Source organism: Paramisgurnus dabryanus, chromosome 24 (genome assembly GCF_030506205.2).
Source record: "Paramisgurnus dabryanus chromosome 24, PD_genome_1.1, whole genome shotgun sequence".
Taxonomy (NCBI): Eukaryota; Metazoa; Chordata; class Actinopteri; order Cypriniformes; family Cobitidae; genus Paramisgurnus; species Paramisgurnus dabryanus.
Genome location: NC_133360.1, coordinates 12,683,532 through 12,704,368, shown reverse-complemented (window position 1 = coordinate 12,704,368; position 20,837 = coordinate 12,683,532). Strand labels below are relative to the sequence as shown.

The 20,837-nt window shown below is 39.9% G+C and overlaps 1 protein-coding gene across 3 annotated transcripts in view; it reads right to left on the bottom strand.

Moving 5' to 3' along the window:
- Positions 1-20,837, bottom strand: part of LOC135721671 (uncharacterized) — a 44,517-nt gene that overhangs the window by 11,577 nt on the left and 12,103 nt on the right. For all 3 annotated transcript variants that reach the window (XM_065244089.1, XM_065244098.1, XM_065244106.1), the window contains exons 2-3: positions 17,962-18,025; positions 4,512-5,525 (exon numbers count right to left, since the gene is read on the bottom strand). In XM_065244089.1, the coding sequence (XP_065100161.1) occupies positions 5,058-5,525; positions 17,962-18,025 (532 nt within the window). In that variant the 3' untranslated portion in view covers positions 4,512-5,057. The remainder of the gene's footprint in view (positions 1-4,511; positions 5,526-17,961; positions 18,026-20,837) is intronic.

Below are 20,837 nucleotides of genomic sequence, written 5' to 3'. Positions count from 1 at the left end.
AGAAGAACGGAGCATGTGTAGCGGCCACTGTGATTGGCTGTTGGCCACGCTTCAGACAAGCCTTCCGTTAAGCATTAACGCCTACGCCCCTTGTGAATGCGCCGTTAGGGGGTCCGTAGTTTTGTAATATTGTGGTATTTTTTTACAAATTATTTATCTGTGAGCTTTATTTTATTTTTTTTATGTGCCCTCATAATCTTTAATCAAAAACACAAATCTCCTCAAAACGATCTCTCTTTACTTCCGGTCATATGGTATGGCAGGTGGGCGGGGTCTGGGAGAAGATTGCTGCGATTAGCAATTAGCAATACTTCTACTACTAATTCGCCTACTTATACTACGACCTAAAAGTATGTACTGTTTTCGTGAGGAAAACGTACATATTTTTGAGTGTGTAGCAAAAGAGTATGCAAGTTCTGGGACGTACTTTGATGATGTCATGCAACGTGAACGTTGGCCACGCTTCAGACAAGCCTTCGTAAAGCGTTAACGCTTACGCCCCGTGTGAATGCGCCGTTAGGGGCTCCGTAGTTTTGTAATATTGTGGTATTTTTTTACAAATTATTTATCTGTGAGCTTTATTTTTTTTTTTTATTCATGTGCCCTCATAATCTTTAATCAAAAACACAAATCTCCTCAAAACGATCTCTCTTTACTTCCGGTCATATGGTATGGCAGGTGGGCGGGGTCTGGGAGAAGATTGCTGCGATTAGCAATTAGCAATACTTCTACTACTAATTCGCCTACTTATACTACGACCTAAAAGTATGTACTGTTTTTGTGAGGAAAACGTACATATTTTTGAGTGTGTAGCAAAAGAGTATGCAAGTTCTGGGACGTACTTTGATGATGTCATGCAACGTGAACGTTGGCCACGCTTCAGACAAGCCTTCGTAAAGCGTTAACGCTTACGCCCCGTGTGAATGCGCCGTTAGGGGCTCCGTAGTTTTGTAATATTGTGGTATTTTTTTACAAATTATTTATCTGTGAGCTTTATTTTTTTTTTTTATTCATGTGCCCTCATAATCTTTAATCAAAAACACAAATCTCCTCAAAACGATCTCTCTTTACTTCCGGTCATATGGTATGGCAGGTGGGCGGGGTCTGGGAGAAGATCGCTGCGATTAGCAATTAGCAACACGACCCAACTTTAAATGATCAGATCTCGATGGACAAATTCAAATCCAGCCCTGCCTTATTTTATTGAAGAAGCCGGTTTCACTCGCATAATCATGTTCCATAAAGATATTTTGTACATTTTGTACAATAAATATATCAAAACTTTATTTTTTGTGAGTGGAAGCAGTTGCTAAGGACTTAATTTGGACGACTGTAAAGGTGATGTTTTCCCATTTTTTTTATCCAATCCAAATTTTGTCCTATCCTAACAAATATCAAAGGCAAAAATGTTAGCTTCCAGGTGATGTATAAATCTTTTTTTTTTACCCTTATGACCCTAATAGTTTTTTGGTTCACATTTATGACTTAAAGACCAAAACAGAGAGACCACGAAAGGGGGATTGTGTCATTGACAAACTTTAAAGTCGCCATGAAAATAAAATGAAAAATTGTCATTTGTTTTGGAATATTGTGGCATTTATATACAAACACAAATGACTTATCTGTGAGCTTTATTTTTTTATTTTATTCATGTGCCCGCATTAATCAAAAATGCAAATCTCCTCCCCTCCTCAAAACAATCTCTCTTTACTTCCGGTAACACATTAGTGTTGATTCTGGGACAACACACTAAATGCGTTGTCCCATAATTCACCCATCTTTTTGCTATTATTGAAACACTTGTGTTTAATTTTAACACAAAATCAACACAAAATTACACATAATGGGTTAAAATTACACATAAAGTGTTAAAAGCATAACACAAAAAATCAACGCATCCTTTCTAAGAGTGTAGTATGGCAGGTGGGCGGGGTCCGGGAAAAGATCGCTGCAATTAGCAAAACGACCCAACTTCAAACGATCAGATCTCGATGGATAAATTCAAATCCAGCCCTACATTAATTAATTTCAGAAGCCGGTTTCACTCAGATATACGTCACCACGGGGAAAATCAGGCAATCGATACTTCCGTTTCATGGCGACTTTAAATTAGTGGTAAAAAAAGGAGTTTCAAAGGCTAATTTGTAATCTATTCCCCTAATTTTGAATTTTTCATCCTTATATTACTAATAGTGGGTTAATGGATTCCAGTTGATCCATATGACATAAACACCACTTATTTGTTTACTACTGTTCAAAGGAAAATGCATCATATCATACTTTAACCTAGATATTTTAAATGCTGTTTTTTGCTAAAACCACAGGCAAACAGTAATAATAAGCATTTAGAAAATGTTGATCCAAAAAAACTATCTGATCAAAATCAATAATATGATTTGTTTTGTGATCACTAATACTTTTATTTTCCGATCCTAAGCCTAAAGACCAAAGTATAGTACATTTTTAAGTGTACAGGAGGGTCAGCGTACAGTGGTCATCAGAAGAGTGCGCGTGTACTCGCACTACCGGATTTTAAACCCCACGTACATTGTACGCGTAGGTGGCGCATGCGCCTACAAGAGAGTTTAGCATGTAACCCAAGAAACATTGTTACATTGCACATGCGATGAAGGTCTGTGTACATGTACGAGTCAGATAAACTATAATTTGCAAGGCTGTGCATCCGACCGTAAAACACACTATATTCCAGATTTCTTCTTTTTACAAGTCTAAAAAAGAAATTCTTTAAAAAACAATAGCATTTGATACAGCTATAATTTTATTTAACCCAGAACAGAATATATTCATATGTAAAACCCCACAAACAAGAGAAAGCCAAGCATCACCAAAACAACAGCTTATGACACCTAAATCTTGTACTACCCAAGCCTGCACCTGTACAGAAAGGGTGGGAGGTTAACATCTTATTGGGTCGTGGTGAAAATGTGGCCTTTATTCGAATGGGCGTTACCCTTCCCCGCTGTCCCCTCCCTTCTTTTCCCGCCCCTGCAGGCTTCTAACACGATTTACAGTAGTCAAGCCTCTCTGCCCAGCTTTGTGTTGAATTATGCATAATTGCTCTAGTGTACACTCACACATGGCCTGGGTTGGCGATTAGCATAAAAGCTTTTTTGTTTATCCTTTTTTCAAGGTGGAGGGGGGCATTTCTGCGTTTTCAACATCGTGTCACGGCGTATATGTTTAGGGGTGCCATTGGGTGCGGTAGCCTCGCTGGGGTGTCGAGCTATATATAATATTGTCTGGGTCTGCTTAAACATATGGGCTCCACAGCTGTTGTAAATATGCAAATATGGAACGAACACAGACTGGCTGACCCAGACGTAACACTTTGGTGCTAATATGCGCTTTAGACGTCTAGTCGACCCAGACAGACATACGCACTCCCCCCAAACCCGCATATAACCGATGCCAAATTTAAACAGTCACCCCCACCAAAAAGATACATCTTAGCTACTCGCCAATAAGAGTAACCTTTTCTAGACAGCTAACAACATCATTGGTTCTCATAAAGAGCATTTAATACATTAGATGATTTATCCGAAATCGTAATATTTTATTTCAAACACATTTTATTCAGTTTTTGCACAAAGATAGAGCTTAACCAAACTAAACAAATAAACTGAATTGAAATCTTCCAAACATCTATTTCAGTACCCTACAAAAAAGCCACTAACATTGTACACGGATATCTGCTGGACCGCTTAGAGACTAACTGCCTAAGCCCCTTTCAGATCTTCAGCTTGCCTGACATGATTGTAATAAAACAAGTGTGAAGTTTTGTATTGTAAGGAGGAACACAATGTTGCCCGGTGAGCGTTTGTGTGAAGGGTGCGGATTGTCGGGTCCCACGGCACAGCAGTACACCGGGGCCTACGACGAAGAGTGTTGTGCATGCTAATGAGGTCATTATGGGAGGCTGTCTGGACCCGGGCCCTGCGAGTGAGGGATTTACGTGGTGGAGCTAGACTACCCAGTCGCAGATGTCACAGATGGCACAGGCATCAGATGCTTTGTATGCCGCATTTTTCTCCCATTTCGAATGACAGAATGTAACCGTGGCTTAATGTAAAGGGAGACAGACTATGAAAGGATATAAACGATAAACAAAATGTCGGCATATGCTGCGCGCGTTCGAAAGCAGTAAAGTGCCATGAATTACGACTGGTGTGCTTTTGTGTGGTTCCCACGACCAATTACTACAGGGGAAATAAGCATATGCAAATAATGATCTAGAATCTGCATGTTAGCCCTTGATGAGGCAGACGAGCATTGTATAAGGCGCCGCCATCTTGGCAGGGGGACAGCTGGCAGGCAGTGGCAGCCATTTTGTCGAAGGCACTGCCCGTTGGAGACGAGGCGGTGTGGCACACATCTATACGTTATGTCACTTAATTTCTAACCATCTGTTTAGCATTATACAAATTACGACTTTCAAAAAGACATCCCATCAAATGCCACATGCATAAAAGATTACAGAAATCTTTTCTTACCATCATTGAAAGGGTTGCTTCCTTCCCATGGATGGTATCCACTGCATCCAACATTCCACTTTTGGGGTTTTGGGGTCTTTCACTTGGCAAGCTTATGTTTGGCACTGCAGGCTTTTGGAAGCGTCCCTATCAGGAGATTTTACATCCCTGAGCTCCAACAGGCACTTGCACCATCCTCCATTGGCCTGCAACAATGCCATAGTCAAAGATGAAAACTGTTTTGAAGGATCTAAGGTAGGGCATCACCAGGCGCTGCAAATCAAGGCGGAGTCCTTTTCCGAACCCTCAAACCGGGGCAATTATCAAAAAAATAATCTCTGGAAAAGGCAAAAAGGGTTCAAACTGTTCACTCATCCCAGCCCATCTAATGTAGAGAGCACTTTGTGCATGCTCAGGAGGAAGACCACTAAAATAAATAGGACTCTTCTTGATTTAGCGTAAAAGAGATCTCAGTCAAGCACTCATTCAAACAGTCAGGGGGAATGTGCACTCAAGGTGGAAAAAGAATCAAAGATGGGGAACAAAAAGACCTTTGACATTATTCTTCTACTCGTTCTCCAGCAGGCGATGTTTTATCAAGTGATGCTGGGCCTGAAAAGGCCCTCTGGCAGAACCACACACACTCTCTCTCTTTCGCATAAAGAACGTCATAGCTCTTGGACCTATCTTCAGCTGATGCGAGTTGACTGAGATCTGGTTGAGAGATAGAAAGCACAGTACACACGCTCCCATGGCTCCATGGCTGGAGGCAGCATTGGGCGACCCCTGGCAGCATCTCTTCTCAGTATTGATTTCTCTCCCTCCTCGTTGCCGAGGAGCCGGTAGCCGGCGGGGGAAGCGAGCCGCCTCGCCTGCCCACTCCAACGATCCCTGGCTGGCCCCTGCTGTCTTTTGGAGACCCGAAGATGGAGAGCTGGGACCGAAGGAAGAGAGCCCATGGCGGTCTGCAGCTGTGTTCACCTGCTCCGGGTTCACTCGTTCACCACGATCGCTACTCCCACTCTCCGTCGCCTTCTGCCAAAACAACAGCACGGGAGAGGGAAAACAAGTTTAGCTTAAGTTTCAGGGTTTCGCCCATCGCAAATGTCAATCCAGAGCTTTGATCAGGAAGATGTGCAAGGTGAATGTTTTGGCATCTGCTCTCAGTTAGTAATGTGAACTTTCTAACCTTGGAGTAAAGAAAAGCTGAGGCAGGAGATTTTTTGAGTTAAGGATGTCAGTCTGAAAGAAACTGTCTGCCAAGTGCACTTACACAGCCCTTATACTGATGCTTCCCTCATACGGCGTAAGAAACGGTGACTTTAAACTTCCTTTGCCGGTAGGTAAGCTACGATATTTACAACATCACGGACAAGGAGAACATTTTCTTCTGTGATATCTAAACCTAAATTTAAATGACTTTTCATAAGGGATATTCCTATTTGGAGTCCCAGATATATTGTATTTAAAACACAGAATATTTAAGTTAACATTAGCAAATCTCAGGGTACCCCACCTTTTTACTAATGAATTTCTGTGAGTTTTCGTCTAACAATGTTTGGAATAAAATGTAATTATAAAAAATTAAACTTGATATATTTTCCATGACAACACACTATAAACCATCCCAAATGTTTAACCAGTGGCCAAAATGACCAATATAATTTGTGGAAAACTGATTAACCACTTTGCCATATTAAAAAGTGGAAAAAGTTTGCTCTCAAAATGATGTTGGTTTAAAGTGGGTTAAGTGCTGAAAAGTGGGTAACTGAATGGGAATTGGGGGGTAGGGTGCAACCGAGGGGGCGAGTTGCATGTCTCAGACACAATAATACTATTCATTGGGTCCAGACATGGGTGTTAACACCCCTCTGGCAGCACACAATGGGGCTCCCTGGCATTGACACAGCCTCGCTGATATTGTTAGTTCAGGGCAGCGTTCGCCCGGCCGCGGGAGAAAGCGTCGGCATTGTGCCGGGCCGGCAGGACGGGCGGAGGGAGGTGAAAGGCGAAGAAAGAGAGAACAGTGTATCTGTCAGCTCAGAGGGAGAGGGTTGGGGAAGGGGGGCGGTTGGATGGGGAATTGGAGGGGGCTGGTTACCCCATGGCATTGGACTTGTGAAAAGAAAAATCCCTAAAAAAGAAGATGGGGGTGAGAAAAAGATTGCACTATAAATATTATTGAAGGGGGGACGGAGGGATCGAAAGGGTGCACAAGGAGGGCTGGGGCCCAGGACCCGCTTTCAGCGTTTAGATGCATTTCATGCCTGCCATAGTTACAAAGCACAGGGGAACAATGAAACTGTGTGGCGATGGGTAAAAAGGGAAAAAATATTCAGGGAGCTTACAGGCGAGAGCGTGAGAGAGGGAGGCGGCGCCTCGCGGTTGAGATCAGGCACTCTGACGTACAGCCACCGTGAGAAGTACGTCCGCCCAGCTTCCCCCATCTTTACTCTTGTCCACGTGTGAAGTCAGAGTGAAGAGGCGGTGAAAAGAATATCTATCTATCTATCTATCTATCTATCTATCTATCTATCTATCTATCTATCTATCTATCTATCTATCTATCTATCTATCTATCTATCTGTCTATCTATCTGAATAAATATATGTACAAAAAAATCAATCCATCACCTCATGCAACAGCAAGGCCAAGGCCCAGAGTTCCTGCATAACATTGCAGAGGCTTAAGTTTAAAATCCAATACTTTGTGCATTAGTGCAACTTTGACCCCCACCCACACATATTAAAAAGCCTGCTTCCATGTACGCACGCATTTCCAAAGCCTTATTGTTTCAAGGAATCCTTCCTCTCTGCACAACAGCAGCCCTGCTTTTTAAGTACACTACTTCATAAAAAGCTACCGTTTGTTTCCCTTCTGGTTAACACAGAGCATTTGTTCCCATGGCAACCTCACCTCCTCTTCCGTCTCTGACTGACGGCGGGGCAGCGGAGGTGCGGACCTCGCCGAAGACACGCCCACTCCATCTCGCTGCAGAAACACTTCCTCGCCCCAGTCAAACGGTTCATGAGAATGCGTCCTAGTTATTCTGCGTCAGTCACATTAAGATTATACGTTTGCTTCCAATTTGCAAGTAAACTTTTTTATCCCAAAGAGCAATATTACTAGATTCTACTGTTCTGCATTCACATAAGCAGGGCCGTTGTGTTGGATTTATTCATCACATCACTGTAGCCCAGCCACACCAGAGCGCAGTACACCACACAGTCGGCTAAAGCTAAGCTGTGAGCATCACTCGCTTTGATAACAGGCCACATTATTGGGACATGATGTTTGATGTAGGGGCCAGATATCCCCTTAGTGCTGCGACAGAGATCACAAGCAACCAGCGTCGGCTCTGGATTTTCTAACTCCTTACTGAGACCACATGGAAGCTGTTCCACTCTGCACATCAGTGTGGGTCTCTCCCACACTGTTGTTTTATCTCTACGGACCGCCTCTCGGGCCAACATGAATAAGTAACCGTGTACTTGAGCCAAGCCATCGGCTTTGATGTGCCGGGTGCCGTTAGCCATTACGCAGGCTGGGTGAACTCAGATCCAAGGGGTTGCTAGCCGGTGGGCTAACGTATCCTCTGTGGCCCGTGGGCAGGACCATTGTCGCAGTGGAGGGGATTACACCGGGGGGAGAAGGGCAGGACAATGTGACCCTATGGAGAAGGAGGGGCACCTTGATTCCCTGCAATTGGAGGGTGGTTAACTTTCCACTAACTCAATTACCTAAGCTGAGGAGGAACTTGGAACCAACAAGAGAAAGTCACAACACCTGAGTGGGAGAAGGGAAAACAGATACCGAGCGGATGTTTGGAACAAACAAGAGATAAAAGTGAAAGGTTTTAAAATCAAACCTTAAACGTTTTCTTGTGTGAAACACAAAAAGAGATTTTTGAGAACATTTATGCTTTTGCATAGTCTGTCTTGGTGTGAAGGTTAATTAGTTCTTGTGTACCTTTTAACCAACCACAACAGGATTGCAACTACTTCATGGTGACAGAATTATCTAATTTGGATGACCTACACCAGGTCAACTTCTTCAAAAATTAAAAAGCTAACTGTGCATCAACCTTTCCATAATAACACAGAACCCCCTTGCGGTACATGACGCACACATTGGCACTTGAAAAGTTGAGAAATGTTCAACTTCTGCTGCAAGCAATAGCAGTGACCCGGCAAATCCACAATTCCGCTCGCAACGCATGACGTCAACCATTCCCATAAAAAGAGAAGCGTTAACACTTACGCCCCATGTGGATTTACTGTTAATGTAACAAAACTCTTCAGAACTTTTTAACACCAAACAATTATGGGGTAAAACAACCTCTATTGGGACGATAACAGTCACACATTTAACTTAAAGATAAGAGCTAAGCAAACATCTAAAGTACAAAATGTGCCCTCCCTCAAACATGAGGTATGACTGACCCAAATGCTGGACGAGACATCGATATGAAGCTCTGGCAAGTGACTTACATCTGTGAAGGCAGTCAAGAGCAGAGGCGCTAGCTACCAGGCGTACTTAAGACTCTTTATGACCCTCAGTAGAGATTTCCTACACCCACCACCCTTAGAGCCTGACTAGCCCAGATCTCTGCTAGTTGTATTGATCAGGATAAGGAGGCGGGGTGGGTTTTTCTTCTGTACCTACACTGTAACGCGGCTCAGTCACTTGTCTGTGCTCTCCGACCCCTTCATCTCACTCATCAAGGTTAAAGAACTCTCCAGAACGAGGAAGAAGAGAAAGCTAGCATGGTGTTAGTGGTGCGCGGTGGAGGGGGAGCGGGGGGATTGTCACGATGATCTTATCCGTCTTCATGAAAGTGGCCGCCTCAGGGAGCCACTGTAAAAGAAGCAAGCTGAATAAGCCTCTCACCTAAACATAATCACACCTCCCACTCGAACGAACAGAAATAGGTTCACAAAGAGTCGGCGGAGAAGATCGGATAAAAAGTCTTAGGCTTATGATAAATGCTAATGCTAATTGCTCACGCAGCACGGAAGCAATCATTCTCTAGTTAAAAACACCAGCATTGCTGGTCAACATCGCATGTTCTGGATGTGACTTCTAACCAACAAGCTCTTACATGGTCAACCACTAGTTAGTCCAGATCTTTTTAACAGACTCCTTAAAGCTGCACTCCATAACTTTCACTTCTCTACACTGCCAGAAAAAAAGGTACAAAGTTGTTCCTTTTTCTGTCGCTGGGGTGGTACCCTAAAAGGTACCTTTTTGTTCCTTTATGGGTATACAACACATTGAAATGTTGTACCTTATGGGGCACAATATTATACCCTAAGGACCAATTGTGTACCTTAATGAACAATTTTGTACCAGTTAAATTTTAGGGGTACAAAACAGTTAACTGTATTTAAAGGTACACAATAGATCCTTAAGGAACAGTAATATACCTCAAAAGGTATAACATTGTATTATGTTTATATACCTGTAAAGGTACAAAACGGTACCTTGGGGTACCACCCCAGCGACAAAAAACGTACAGTTTTGTACCTTTTTTTCTGACAGTGTATCGCCATCTCTGTTTTAATGAAAATAGCAGGTAACGTACGACAGCTCAAATTTTAAATCATTATTAAAAGTATCAATTACTGCATTTTTTTATTTTTACTAGAGATGCATCAATACTAAACCTCTCTAACCGATTATTAGGAGTGATGGGTGCCGATACCGATTACAGAACAGTTTGGTGGTTTTAAAGTTTATACTTTCTGGTAAATGGATGTTAATTAATGACGCAATTTTGTAAGAAATCAAATAAAAATAATTATTGTTTCAAAGTAACTAGCAAACCTGTAACATTCTTAACTCACATGAACTAAATTATGAATAACAGGAATAATTTGCCCATCATTTTTTTTTTACTAATGAGCGATGGGTTACAATGTGAAAAATTGCTTTTACCGGCCAATTGGCCGATATATTGGTGCATTTATAATTTTTATCAAAAATGTTATAAAGCTTTAAATAAATAAACATTCATCCCCACCTTCTTGCGAGGAGGCTCTGAACCCTTTCACTTTAATTGAAGCGCATCTGATCTATTACGCCGTCCAGGCTCTAAACAAAAGGCTATTTTGGGCCCCGGGAAGCTCACTACAACCCCACGCTGAATTAACATGCTGTACGTTTCCCTCATTGTGCCGGCTGATTGCCCCAATGCATCTTCTCCCTCAGCTAATTAAGTGAGTCTCTCCTTTGTCTTGCTGTACTCCAGGAGACTCCGAACAGAAAAGGGAGCAAAAAGAAGAAGGAGATTGCCAGCGCATGTGCTTGTTTATCAAAAGAATGGGGCTTATTGCAGGACAAATGTGCCATAAAAGAGTATAAATGGGACAAGGTGGGTGGGGAAAGACGGAAAGACTGTGACACAGTGGTGGAGTTTGTAATACGCCTTTAACAAGATGGCACCTTCTATTGAAGACGAAACTGGGGTTTGTGTTCGCTAATGGACTACACGTATAGGGCCATAAATGTTGATTTAGGCGGGCGGACTGTGGCGAAATGAAAAACAAACGTGCAATTAAAAGACCATTACGTAAGAGTATATATAAACTTAGTAAAAAAAATTAAAAAGGGGGAAATTGTATTAAAAAACAAACAAATTAAAAGAAGGAGTAAATTATTGCAGCGAAACAAAATAGAATTGTAAATAAATAAAATATATTTCAAACTCCTCCTAAATACTCCCTACTTCCATAATAAACATTAAAAAAAATCATGCATTTTCAGTCTGATCTCACGAGAATTTGTACATATTTACGAGTTGGTAAATTTGTATTAATTCATACAAAGTGAATCGTACAAAAACGTATAATTATTATAAAAGAAAACAATAACCAAACCCCACCCCTAACATCATAGGGGCAAAAGCAAATCCTACCAAAATGTTTGGATGTGGTCGTATGAATTAATACGAATTAGCCACCACGTTAAATGCGTACAAATTGCCATTAGATACACTGTAAAAAGTGAAAAATGTACTTACAATTTTATTTCAGGACACAATTTTAAGTTGAAACAACTTAATTTTTTAAGGTGTTACCAATTGAAGTATTTTTTTTAAGTTGATCCAACTTTTCACTTTTGCGTTGACATTTCTCCACCATAATACAGATAAAACCGATGTATGCAATGTAGGGAGCATTTGTTTCACCTTGTTTTTGCCTTTTAAACATCAATGAACCGAGCAGAGGTCTCATGGCCATGTACTCTCCTCTCACTGTTGTTTGAAAGTTTCTGTTTTGTACCCTCGGCCCAGTGCAGGCAATCTTACAGTTTATACTTTGGCCTTCAAGGGGAAGATGTAGTGATTCAACAAAATCTCCCCAAAATCCACCTCGGCAGTACACAAGCAACAATACAGGCTTCGTCTGACTCAATTCCTGCTTAGGTTTGGACAAGGCCACTAGCTTCACAAAAGCAGCCTGACTTTAAGACGAATGATGGGCATTTGGTTGAATGCAAACGACAATGAAGAAAACCAGGCATACAACAAACACCTACACAAATGCACACATTAGTGTTCACTCACTACTGCGTTTTAAGAATCAGTGACAGTGATTCATATTTATAGTAGTAAATAAAATAAAATCATAAAAAATTCACACATGCAGATCACAATGCAATGTAAAATAAATAAATAAATATTAATTTCTCTATTTATCCACACATATTTAATGTAATATTTTTATTTTCTATTTTTTTATGTAACCGCAATATATATATAAATATATTTATGCATTTTTTTTTAACCAAGCACATTTCTAAGTAGCAGGTGTCTACTTGTGTATGTGTACTCCTCTCGGTTAGCTTGTTAATTTGCAGAATCTAGGACTGTTGGTCTAGAACTAGACAATGGCCCCAATGTGACCGAAATTAGTGTCAGGGTCTTTTCTCGCTGCCCACCCTGTCTGCATCTGAAGACGGCTGTGTGTACACACGAGCGCTGGTCTGTCTGTGTGCACACACCGAATAAATGAGTTGCACGTACGCATTGTCCGAGTACACAAGCCCAGTGTATATATTAGCAAAGCGACTTGACCCTGGAAGACTCCGGGCAGTGTTTTGGGTCGTGGGAAAAAGGGGAGACCTTCTTTCACAGCTGCTCTGGCCATTGCATTGAAACCGACGGAGGCGCGGACCCCGCTGCCCCCCTCCCCGCTGGTCCCATTCACTTCGCAGCCTGCTGCCTTTTCATAACGTCCCTCGTCTAAACCGCCCTCCCTCCTCTCACCCTCCACCCCCACCCCTCATCTTCATAAATATACTTCACTATTGAGGTGGTGTTTTGCATGGCAATGTGTCACTGAGGCCTTATACCCAGCGTGGCTAGCTATTCACTTCTTGAATCGACCGCACAGTAGTCGCTTTAAGGGGTCCGCTGTGAGAAAACTTCACCTTTGATTAGCTTTTAATGGAAAGAAACATCAATCAGTTTTCTGGGCAAAAAATATAGCGTTTAATTTATGTTAGCATATGCTAACGCAACCAACGAAAGCCTCTCTTAACGCGCGACCCTCCCTAGCTCATTCTCTGCATTCATTAAAAGAGATTTATTTCCTATCCGGGCGTATAATGCAGGAGGTATAATTCAAATGAACTTACAAAGCAAGCTATCGAGCCCCTTATATGAATTCAGATCTATAAAGAATTTTCGTTTCTTTTTGCGGACCGGAGGCTTTCAAACAAATGAAAACAACCACGAGTAATATGTCTACGATTCGCTTTGGTTCGCTGCATTCCATACAAAAGTTTGCAAGCCTGAGAAAGCCACTTCATAAATCTCAAAATAAAGAAACTTTCAGATAATTTACTTCACAAAAGAAATCAAAGTTTATGATGAAAAACTATTCAATTAATAAACACAGCATTGTGATTGTAATAGATCACTAGAAAGACTCCTACAAAGAGACGAAATTGAGAAAACTAGATTTTGCCAAGATCTTGTCATTGCCAAGGCCTCTGAACGGGGGTGTGGGTGGTTGTTAGGGTGTTGATTGGTGGTTGCTTAAAGCAGTGGTTCTCAACCTTTTTTCGCGTGCGGCCCCCCTTGTGTACGGTGCATTCCTTCGCGGCCCCCCCCCCCCCAAAGAAAATTTATGACAAAAAAACATTTCTCAAATCTGATTATACCATTAGCATCGCCCTCAAAAATAACCAAAGAGTTTCGATATTTTTCCTACTTAAAACTTGACTCTTCTGTAGTTATATCGAGTACTAAGACTGACGGAAAATAAAATTTTGCGATTTTCTAGGCAGATATGGCTAGGATCTATACTCTCATTCTGGTGTAATAATAAGGACTTTGCTGCCGTACAAAAGTCGCAGCAGGCACAGTGATATTACGCATTGCCTGAAAATTGTCCACTGCTATTAAAAGTTACCATTCGCAACTTTTAATTTTATCTTGGTTTTAGTACACGATGTAACTACAGAAGAGTCACGTTTTAAAAAGGAAAAATATCCAAACTCTTTGGTCATTTTTAGCACGATGCTAATGGCCTAATCAAATTCAATGGATTACGCTAAGTTATGCTAAAAGTGCTAGCGCCAGACCCACAGATTGGCTACATTGATTCCAAAAAGGTAAAAATCAGCTGTTTAACTCTGGAAAATTAGCCTATTTTCAAAAATATGGTCAAAAATAGTGCTTAGTTATCACTGGGGCAGTACCCTTTCGAAAAGTACACCTGTGCAGTTAAAGAGTGCATAATACCTCAAAGGTATATAATGCTACCACCTAAATGGCACATATTATGATTTTTTTAGAGGGTACTGCCCCAGTGACAGCTATAGACAATTATTGGCCATTTTATCCTGACAATGCTCTATAATAAATGTCCGTCTACGACTTTGTTGTTCATCTACCAGACAAAAATCTGATTGTTTGGGAAAATAATAGTACATATTTCCTCAGTTAGCTGCACTATTTGAGGTATCATTCATGTTCATTGCGAAAACGGTACATGACTGAAGTCATGGGTGAACAATATAAGAGCAATAATAATAATAATAACAACAGTGATGTTTGACTGGTCTGTAGCTGATCTAAAGCCTTCCAGCTATGGGGAAATGTCTGCGTTTCCATCTCAAGTTTACCCATCAACATTTGAGCGGGTGTGAAATATCACAATCGTTCTGGTTCTGCCCGTGCGTTGTATACACTTCTAACCGAATATCAATAATTCCTGATACATTTTCAAATCTCTACTACACTAACAGCAAAATCTTCTGTGGCATTTACAAATGGTAATAGTGCAAGTCAACAGACGGCACATCTCGATATTCAGTTGTATAGATTTTTGTGTGCACATGTCGCCGAGAATTTGTTTATATATGCTGCTGCCTCTCTCCTACGTGCATCATTTCAGAAAGTGTGCACAAGTGTGCGATATTGAGTTCCTCTATGAAAATGGAGGCTTGTCCAGGTATACGCTGAGAGAAAGTAAAAGCACTGGTTGAAGGTTAAAGGTGGTTAGTTGGTATGGAGTGGGGGGGTTCATAGCCACAGGGCACAGAGTCCCCTCTGATCCTCTCTCTCTCTCTCTCTGATTCTCCAATTCAATTCTTCCTCTGGGCGATCATGATCTAGAACTAGGCCAATGTCACAGACTGTTTTTCTGGCTTTAAGGAGGGGGAAAAGAAAGACTTTCTTTCTACAATTTTTGACTTGAACGTCATTTTGATGACTTTAGGCAACCTTCCGCTAGCATTATCACAGTTAGCTATTTAGCACAGCAACGTGGTTGCACCGTGGTGTTCCAGCATGAGAATTCGTACATATTTTACGAGTTGGCTAAATCTAAAAGTTAACCATGTAAAAATGTACGATTATCATGAAAACCCTAACATTTTTTGAATGTTTGTCGTACAAATTAGCTATCTCGTAGTGGCTGCCGGTGACTTCTTTTTTTTTTTTGAGGGTGCACGATGCGAAGTTCGTCACAACATATATGTAGCCCATCATGTGTATGGTTCGTAATTTCAAAATATGCATCCGGCGCAACGTGCGCATCACATGTCTTGTCAAAATAAGTGCCTGCTGCAAATGCATCTAAAGGATTTATGATAAAAGAGACGCTCGCGTTTACCAGATACTCGCATAATCTTTTGCGTAATCAGAGTTTACTGTTAAGGGAGTGTCTTGCGTGTATTTTGTGAACGTGAGCGTCTCTTTTATCATAAACGATTTTGACGCATATGATGCAGCAAGGAACTTATTTTGACAAAACACGTGATGCACATGGTTCATATGATGCAACAAACACATATTTTGAAAACACGAGCAAGACACTCCGAACACTTATTTTGAATTTGCGCCCCTCGGATGAGCAGTCACGAGCCGCCACTACTGTCTCATAAAATACGGACGAATTGCCATGAGATAGCATTCACTGTAAAAAAAATTACAGTGTTACTTGCAGCTGGTTGCCGGTAACTTACCGTAGATTGAAATTGATGTTATTTACTGGCAACATTTTGTTCAACGTTAAATGAGCATTAAACATTAACAAGTCTTTGTCTTTACAGAGTAAAACTAAAATAACAGCATCAAGCAAAGCATTCTGGGAAACAAAATCTGAAGCAAAAAACAGAAAAAGGTTAATGAGGATTTTTGGTTCCCAGAATGCTTTGCATGGGGCAGTTATTGTATAGTTAATTCTGTAAAGATAAAGACTTGTTAATATATAAAATGTATTTAACTTCGAACAAAATCTTGCCAGTAAATAACATAAATTTAAATCTACGGTAAGTTACCGGCAACCAGCTGCAAGTAATACTGTAATTTCTACAGAATTTTTTTACAGTGTCGGGTGTTCAAAAAGCCTGGGAGCAAACCACAAAAGATGGATCCGCTATTGAAAATAAACACAACAACGACTAAGGATAGCCTCAATGAAGTAATCTGATAGTAGAAAGACTTTTATATATTTCCGCAAAATGATACAGTGTGAAATTATACGAACTGCAGTCTTTTACGGACCGCTTTCTGACTCACTCGCGCCACACAAGAGTGCCATAAAATGAGGCTACTTTCTTGTGTGGCCATGTTAGCTCTCTGAATACACTGCGTGGGAGAGAGTGGGTGAGTTTGAGAATTTCGTGTAAAGGCAAGAGAGGAAAAAAAGTGCTCATTTCTTTTTCAATCTGTGTTTCACAATGCATGTGTGCCAAGAGAATTGCAGCTAAAGTTCACATGGGGGAGGGAAGGTACCTGCCCCCATCTTGCAAAACCCACTAGAGCCAGGAGGAGGGAGGGGGGGTGGAAAAAGACAAAATGAAAAAAGTGCCATTGAACTCTGACTTGAGATTGTGAAGGGAGAGAAAGCGAGAGAGTGAGAGTCTGAAGAGGGTTAGAAAGAGGGCTTTAGGTGGGTGGGAGGAGGGGGATATGGAGAGGCTGATGAAGGAGAGAGAAAGGAGAGAAAGAGAGAGAGAGAGAGAGAGGAGAAGGGAATTAGTAAGGTGAAGGACTGAGCCACCCTCATAGCCTTTCCACATGAGCACACCTTATATACACACACACCACCGCCAGGACTCCTGCAATATTTTAAAGGGATAAAGGTGTGAACAAAAGAATTAAAATATATATCACACAAACGGCCTTCCCATCTCTTGTCCGGCAAGAGTGTGGAAACAAATTGGATCAAAGCATTATACGGAGAAGGGCATGAAAGGGAGTGGGCAAAGGGCTATGCTGGAATGATATACAGTATATAAAAGTATTTAAAAATACACTAATATGACTGATGCATATTTTTAACTGCATGTCAATATGATCCTGAGCTACAATTTAATTTTTTTTTTGTTCATAAAACAACAAAACAAAAGGAGACGATTTAGAGATGGACACAAAGTTATGGTTTTAAAATTAGAAATGCAGAAGAAAATGTACTTTCTTCTTGTTCCCGGATGAGACATAAATCTGAGCTTTGAAATAAAACAAGTAAGCCAATGCCTTGCAGGATAAGGCTCTGACTGGAGTCATGTGACATAAGTCTGCTTTACTCCTTACCACCAATGAGCAAGGGCAAACGCTGTTGCCATAGTAATCTCTCCTATGTTTGCCATCCAGCATTTTTTGGTGGGGAAGAAACACGTTTTTTGTGTCAGTCGGCATGAATGATTTATCGCACCAAAAATGCCCCCCAATATAAACATGAGATCAAAGCGCAGCACTGTAGCTTCTCATTTCCAATCATTTTCTTAATATGTAAAACATATGGTAATTTATTGATAAATTGCACATGGTTAGAGTAAACACTTTACTGCTTCAACTAGGCACAGGCGGTGCCTAAACAAAATCACATTCTGTGCCAGATCCTGTAATATATTCAGAATACGTGTTACATATTTTACTATTAAACAGATCTGCATGCAACCTCATGTAGAGTGAAAGTCAAGGTCGTATGGAGAACACATCACTATGCCTTACCTGATCTGTGGTCATTTGATTGCCATATTTTGTCATTGACGTGTAGCATCTCAATATCTTCTTCCTGCAAAATAAAATATGGCTGCTTAGTAAATTAAGTTTGAATAGACATAGCCTTTGACTGGCGTAGGATTACAAAATCATGTTAAAATTTTATTTTTTGCTTCTTTGTGAGGTCCATGATCTGATTATCATAGCCAGACTTATAACTGGAGCAATAAGTAAAATAACAGCTCTTCTTTTTTTGCATGTATCCAGTAAAAAGGTGGTGGATGGAACTTAAAAGCCACTTGAATGCAGTTCAACAACCCTCTTTTTGTCATAAGGATTCAACACATAATGAGACACTCAAATAATGCAAAAGAGCAGGGTAACAAAAAAATAGATGGTGAAAGCTTGAAATTTACAGATTATTATGCAATAAAACCCCAGATAAATCTACTTACATAATCTCTAGAAAGCAACGCTGGTTAATATGTATTTGTGATCCAGATTTAATTAATTTCTTGCAAAGAAATTTTTCCCCTCACACATGTAGCTTATATTTAAAAAACAGATAGGTAAAATATATTAAACGCTTTAAGGCTTCAATAATGAAAAACTACACTATGAAAATTAAATTCGTTAATGCTTTTTTAAAAACAAGATAAACCTAAATAATTTGCTTTATAAACTTAAGTACATGAACAATTTTGCTAACTTTATTTCCTCCCTTTTTTTCAGAATATTATAAACTATTTAAAAAACTCCACGACTACATAAAAAGGCACAACCACTGTATTTTAGATGCTCAACATAAATGCTAATCGAGCGGAATTAAACCGAAAGTGAATTGAGACCATGTGCTCACTAAAGTTTAGGAAGGTGAAAGAAGACACTATTACTCTTTTATACAGGTAAAGGAATGTGCATGGATACTGTTGTGAAACGAAAGTATAAAGTGTTTATGAGGCTAACAAGAAAATAAACCGTATATCGCCGTTAATTGTAGACTTTTCGTTTTTACCTCAGAATCAGTAAGCTGTCTATAGGCAGCATTTTTTGATAAATACTTTAGGAGCATAGCGAGGTAGATTATTTTTGGTTTTAGGACGTCTATGGTTTTCTATGTAGTACAATATTTTTTTAAACAAATCTGTCGAGCTTTTCAATAATTATTTTTGCCATTTAACGCCATGTAAAATAAATACTTTCTTAATACAAAAACAACTTAAGTTCTCATTAGCATTGCCAATACCACTATTTGGGCATTTTCACATTTGGGTACATTTGTACAAAACATTTTGATATTTTAAGGATACCAACAAGGCGTTTATTTTCTTTTATAAATGAAGCAAACTTCTCTAAAGCTATTTTTAAAGCTTGCATACTGTAAACTAATCCCCTATTTGCCTACAAATGATGTTTTGCGAAAACATTTCATATTCCACCCATGATAATTGTTGGATAACCCGGAGGAAATAACGTGTGAGCAATATTTTGATACACCGCTTCAGGAGGGCCCTGCAGGCTCATTCAACCCGACTAATATTCAGCCCTAAAGATAGAGAGGTTAAAAAAAAACTGTCGTGTATGTAAAATATTTTCATATACTGTACCGGGCTCTTTTAAATCTGCCATTGTACGACTGCAAATAAAGAATGAGTTTCGTTTCCATTTTATTGCTTGGATCGGAGGCCGTTGCTAAGCTACCACACTCAGAATTCATAAGTTCAGAGGAGAAATGATTGACATTTGCTTTTTGAGGTAAAAACGAAAACTGAATAATAATAGATTAAAGTCCCGTTTTATTGTGAGTAACAGTAGCAGTTTGAAACCTATAATCAATGTGAATTAAATTCATGAATTCAAGTTAAATAACGCTTTAATTGTGCATAAAGAATAAAACGTCATTGACGTTCATTTTTAAATGCAAACAAAACTCATCGCACTGCTGCCATTTTAAAAAGTCAGCAATGAAACAAAAGAAAAACAACAGAGATACAGTATATGCACAAGGAATTCAAATATAAATAAAAACGTGTATGATAATAATAATAAATAATAATGCATGGCTAATGTGTTTTATATTTATTTTTTTGTGTATGCTAGGTTTGCTAGGAGTCAACTCAAAACAGTTTACAAATTATACAGAGTGAATGGAATAAATTATATTAGCACTTGCCTGACTGTAAATTAACCATGTCAACATATACATGCTGTCTAAAAGCAAGCAGTGTATATATCTTAGAAAATATTCAAACTAAAACCCTCTCAAAAGCATTAATTTATAACAATTCATAGTCCTGACAACCACAGTAGCAAATCCACTGTGCATTTTGATATCATACTGTGATGGGCTTGAACAATCACACCGTATATACAGTATAAATATGCATATATATGTATAAGAGCACTATAAATTCAGGAACACAATATTTATGATTTTAAAACTAATTATTAAAATGTATATAAAGGTACATTGTTTAACTGTGTATAAAAGGCTGTCCCTTTATTGACACTAACAAACTTATGAGGAACAAAATGAATTTAGTAAAAAACGAATTCTTGAAATTTAAGACGAGCCCCTGCCAAACACATTCATATTTTAGTCTGAAGTGAAAATGAGATGCAGAGTTGGTTACATTTAATTCAGATTAGTATTAGAAGTAGACAATAGCAGTGGTGCATATGCCAGGTGCTAAGACAAGACTCCATCTGCTGGGGCCCCTAACACAGGACCAGACACATATTAATGTGGGAAAATGTCTGGTGCCTCTCAGACAGGCCCCTCACTGCAACTCAGACTCTATTTGTGTCATGCATCAATTACACATCTGTGACCACCCCCTTAAATTTACACATCTTATGACTTAAAAATTTGTGGACATGAGACT